The sequence below is a fragment of the Acanthisitta chloris genome, unplaced genomic scaffold, assembly GCF_000695815.1.
Source record: "Acanthisitta chloris isolate BGI_N310 unplaced genomic scaffold, ASM69581v1 scaffold9221, whole genome shotgun sequence".
Classification (NCBI taxonomy): domain Eukaryota; kingdom Metazoa; phylum Chordata; class Aves; order Passeriformes; family Acanthisittidae; genus Acanthisitta; species Acanthisitta chloris.
In genome coordinates, this window is record NW_008657636.1 from 79938 (window position 1) to 84637 (window position 4700).

At 39.1% G+C, this 4700-nt stretch overlaps 1 protein-coding gene across 1 annotated transcript in view; it reads left to right on the plus strand.

Annotated features, from left to right (window-relative positions):
* Positions 1 to 4700, plus strand: part of SPIRE1 (spire-type actin nucleation factor 1) — a 67802-nt gene that overhangs the window by 18436 nt on the left and 44666 nt on the right. Inside the window, exon 2 of the mRNA XM_009084801.1 lies at positions 3624 to 3749. Within this exon, the coding sequence (XP_009083049.1) occupies positions 3624 to 3749 (126 nt within the window). The remainder of the gene's footprint in view (positions 1 to 3623; positions 3750 to 4700) is intronic.

Sequence of the window (4700 nt, forward strand, 5' to 3'; positions counted from 1 at the left end):
TCCCTGCTCTTCACAGTGATTGCAAATGGAAATATTTACTGACTGAACCAGTTAATGGTTCAGTAGTCGATAATATTTTTGTTACTTCACCAGTTTGCAAAGACCACATAATCTGGTTTGAGCCATACTTCTTGGGACTTCTTGGAGACAGAACAAACAGTCCTTGTATTAAGCTCTGGGCACTGTTCATGTTCATTCCTCTTAGGGTAGTTTTAAGTTGTATCATGAGAGATGAAAAGGCAAGTGTCAGAATAAGCAGTATACAGAGGCTTCCTTTCCTCAGTGAACTCAAAGTGACTGGAAAAGACTGTAGATCTGATCTTAATCCTTCTTGCTCCATGACTGCTATGGCATGGTAAGAGGAGGAGTTTGTTGGGTGACTGTACTTTCATATCAGTTATTAAAGCATTCTGACTGGGCTTTTTGTTGTGCATTAGTGATAGAGCTTTTCAAACAGTACTATCAAAAGATTTTGAATTTTTGAAAGTGGACAAAAATCCTGAACTCAAGTTAGAAGTGACATTTCATAGTTGATTTGCAGTATTTTTTCATGCAGAAGTTATAGCTTGTCAGGCATTCTGAACAACATACACGTACAATATATTACAATGAATGGGGAGAAAAAAAACCCATCAGTCTGTTCTATTTACATTTTCCTTTTTCTTCACGCTTACCTTCCCCAATCCAAACAATTTATATTAAGTCACTTGACTTAATATTACCACAAGGAGTTTTGTTATGTAATGCATCTTCACATAATATAAGGTCACTCAGAGACTGATTTTTCAAAACATGGAAGTTACTGGGAGCTGCTGGCTCTCCCTTAATATCTGCAGCCTAGTGTTTGCAAACCAAATGGTCAGGTTTTTATGTGGTTGCTTTTGTAGCCAAGTACAGCAGCAGGCATGGGGTTTTCTTGCTTTTCTTTGTGTTCAATAATAGAATCAAGATTATATCCATTCCCTGCTTGAACTTGTCACTGCTGCATTTCATTAACTTTCTCAATATTTGATGCAAATTGCATCTAATTAACATGCTTCTGAATAAAGGAAAAAGGCATTCTTAAAAACCTGTGTGCAGTCTGTGTAATAATAAGATTTTATTCTCAGCTGTGAAGACTTGTATCATTTTATGACCTTTTTTGAAATTGCTGTTGCTGTTATTGTTATTCTTGTAAGTGGTGTATTTTAGGATGAAACCCTTTTATCTGTACTGTAATTAATAACCAGAAATTGCCTACTGAAAGCATAGTAAGGCAGGTAAGGACATGATTCATTATTGAGAGAAAGGAACACAAATTAACCATACTCAGAGTTTGGTCTTTTAAATGTTCTAATATGTCCATGAAGTTAAAGGAAATATTTAATAGATTCTATCTTTGTGGTATGCGCTGTCACTTTAGCATACATTAGAGGTGTTTTGGTTTTTTCTCCCTGTATCCATGACAGAGATGATCTGTTAAAATGGAAAAATAAGGGAAAAAAAAGAGGGAAAAAAGGGCGAAAAAAGAAAGAAAGAAAAAGGTGGGGTTGGTTTTTTTTCCTCCTGTCAACTATGTCCTTGTGATTATCCAGAAATAAATTTGAAGAGTATGAGAAAGTTTTGGCCATCCATTGTAAAACAGCATAAAATTTGAAAGGGAGGCAGTTTCATAAACATGTCTGACTTGCATATCTTGCATATAAGGAAAGTATTCAGGAGGGAATGAAAATATACACACATATATAAAAACTTTTCATAGATATTCTTTTTTATGACTCGAAGGGGATATATATATGGAGAGATAGGTATATATGGGTACAATATTCAGAACAGGATATTGTAGGAGTCCAAATTGTGCTTGTAAAAATTCGTCAAACGTGTTGACCAAATCTGACCACTGAACTCTGTATTGTTACTCTAATGGGAAGAAATAAAAGATAGCAAGGGGCCTATGACCTTAGAGAGCAACTTATCAGTGAGATTGAGCAAATCTAAATCTGACTGTACCCAAACTGCCTCCCTTTTCCTACTTTGGCAGTGCGTTCTTGCTCTTTTTTGCCTGTGCTACTACCTGTGTGTCCATGCCATGAGGAATAATTGTCTCCTGCTCCATTTCCTCCGCATTGTTAATTTTTGTCCAGATGAGTAATCCTCTCTGATTTAGGGCACGAACTCTGGTGCCAGCATAAGGGCATCAGTGGACACGTACAGCTGGAGGCCACAGGGCTGCACCTTTTCATGGCAGTATGGATTTAAATCAAATGGAAAGCAATATGGAAAAGCAGCCTGAGCTGTACATGCACCATGCCCCTTGTAACCACAGCGCTCACTGTAATAACAGGAGAGATTTAGACAAGTATGCCACTAGGCTAATTAAGGGTTCTTCTGCTAAAGAGGCTTTTGTCTCAAGCTTGAGTTCTGGAGATCTGAATGTAGCCACCTTCAGGTTTTGGCTTGTTCTTAGTTTTAGCTCTATAGCTATACATACAGCTATGTATATGTAATAAATAGCTACAATAAAACCACAGTAACAAAACTAATTTTAAGGCCTTCATTAAGATTTTGTTTCATTTTGAATATCCACCGGTATGATATATGATATGGGTGCTCTAGATCCAGTTTGAGGAGGGGTTTTATTTAAAAATGTTTAAGGAACAAACTCCAAATGTTATTTTATTCTATATGTTTCCAGCCAAGTTTTCCGTGATGAATACTTACGGGTGATGGATTTGACTCAGGGGAAAAAAAAAGATAGTAAAACTATTGGCATCTGTGCTGAGCTATTCTACAGTGGTAGAGTCTGGATGTTCATGTTCATGAAGCTGGATGGATGTTGCTCGTACTGTTCAGGTTCTCAGTATGAAATGTAAAGACTGGTCTCAGTGAAACTTCTCTTGTTAGGAATGGGAGTTGCATGTTTTACTCTGAAAGCAATGCTAGACTGACTGTTTATCAGTAATTGTGAATGATTAGTAGTGATTTGAGTAGGCTTCCAGAGTTTTGCAGGTTTGTCATATATGAAAACATCTGACAGTGTTTCTTTACATCAGCTGTGCCTGTGTTTGGAGATGTTCACGAGTATCTGAGGTGAAGCAATACGCCTGTGCTTCCATGGCTCTTAATGATTTTTAAAATCTTTGTACACTTGAAATAAGTTTAATCAGTTTCAGCTTGATGATTATACTCTACTTTTTTCCTTGCTTCACCTTCCATCTTTTCCTAAATTGGTAGTGATACAGTTCTCTTCCATATTCATAGGAAGCTAAGCAACACTTACCATTAAAGCTCTTTGAATTATCTATGATTTCCCAAAATTTGCTACTGCAAGACTGCTTTTTTTCCCTTCACAATTATGTTGTCTTCTTTTTTTCCTTAATGAAAAGGCAGTGTCTTGGTTTTCAGAGTTTTCCAGAACATGGTCAACCTGTCCCCTTACCATCCCTACAGAACTCTTCTGATAAAATAAAGAGGAGCAGAAGGTTTAGAAAATAGATGGCAATTTCTGACTAAACCAAAGTGTTTCATGAATGCTTGTGCCCCTGATGCTCTGTTGCATTCACTTTTGTGTTATCTCATACTCTGTAGCATTAATGAAAGCAATGGGGCATTGTTTTAATATTGTTACTTACTTTTCTCCCTAGCTGTGTGCTGCCCACCTGCCAACCCGGTCAGAGGCGCCAAACCACTATCAAGCAGTGTGTCGGGCTCTGTTCGCCGAAACAATGGAGCTGTACACATTCTTGGCCAAAATTAAAAGTGCAAAAGAGGTAAGCAGTCTGAGAAGGTTTTCTGCTTTAGAGCTCAATCACTGTGAATTTGGCTTACAAAATCACTTCTGTACCCAGCCAGTAGTGAATGCTTGAGGAAATTATCTGTAGTGTTCAGGGAGAGCAGTTCTACAGCTGAGATTTTTTTTTCCTTTTGGCCTGTAACCATTTACAGATGTCTCATAGAACTTGTTATTAATCGTGACTATTCTATTTGGGACTAAACCAGAAGATTTTCTTGGAGAGTAACACATTGCATACGTCCATCCATTCCTGCATGCAATATATGCTGTCTGTTTGAGTCTAAAAGCTTCTCTGGTGTTTCAGGGGTGTTGTTAAGTATCAGAGCTTTGCCTCTTCTTCCTCAGCTCCTTCCCATGCCTTGCCTTTGCTGAGAATTATCTGAGATGCTTCTTGCTTATGTTTTGTCCCCAGTCAGCAGCTTCTCTTACCTTTTGGTGTGTGATTGCCTTGTTGTCTATCACATTGATTTCACAGCAGAGCCATCTTTAAAAAGGGAAAAACGTTTTCCTGAAGGTCACGATGCTTTTGTTCACTGCCTGTTTGGCTGTTACTGTTGACTGAAGGGCCATCCTATGAACCACTGCAGTTAAATGGTCTGGCTGAAGAGTGACTTTCAGGGTGGGTGGAAAGATACTTAATGCAGATAGTTTCACTGGGCAGAATGGCCCGGTCGTACTGGAAGCATGCTGGAAGTGACTGAGATCATACTAGGGGTGAATGGAGCCCTACTGGGAGTTACTGGAAGCTATTGGAATGGGTTGGATTGATGCACCAAGGCCAACAGTGTGAGGGTCAACAAGGCCAAGTGCCAGGGCCTGCCCTTGGGTCACACCAAGTCCATGGAATGCTTCAGGTGGGGGAAGAGTGGCTGGAAAAGGCCTGGGGAGTGCTGCTGACAGTGGCTGGACATGAACCCAGGTGGGCAAG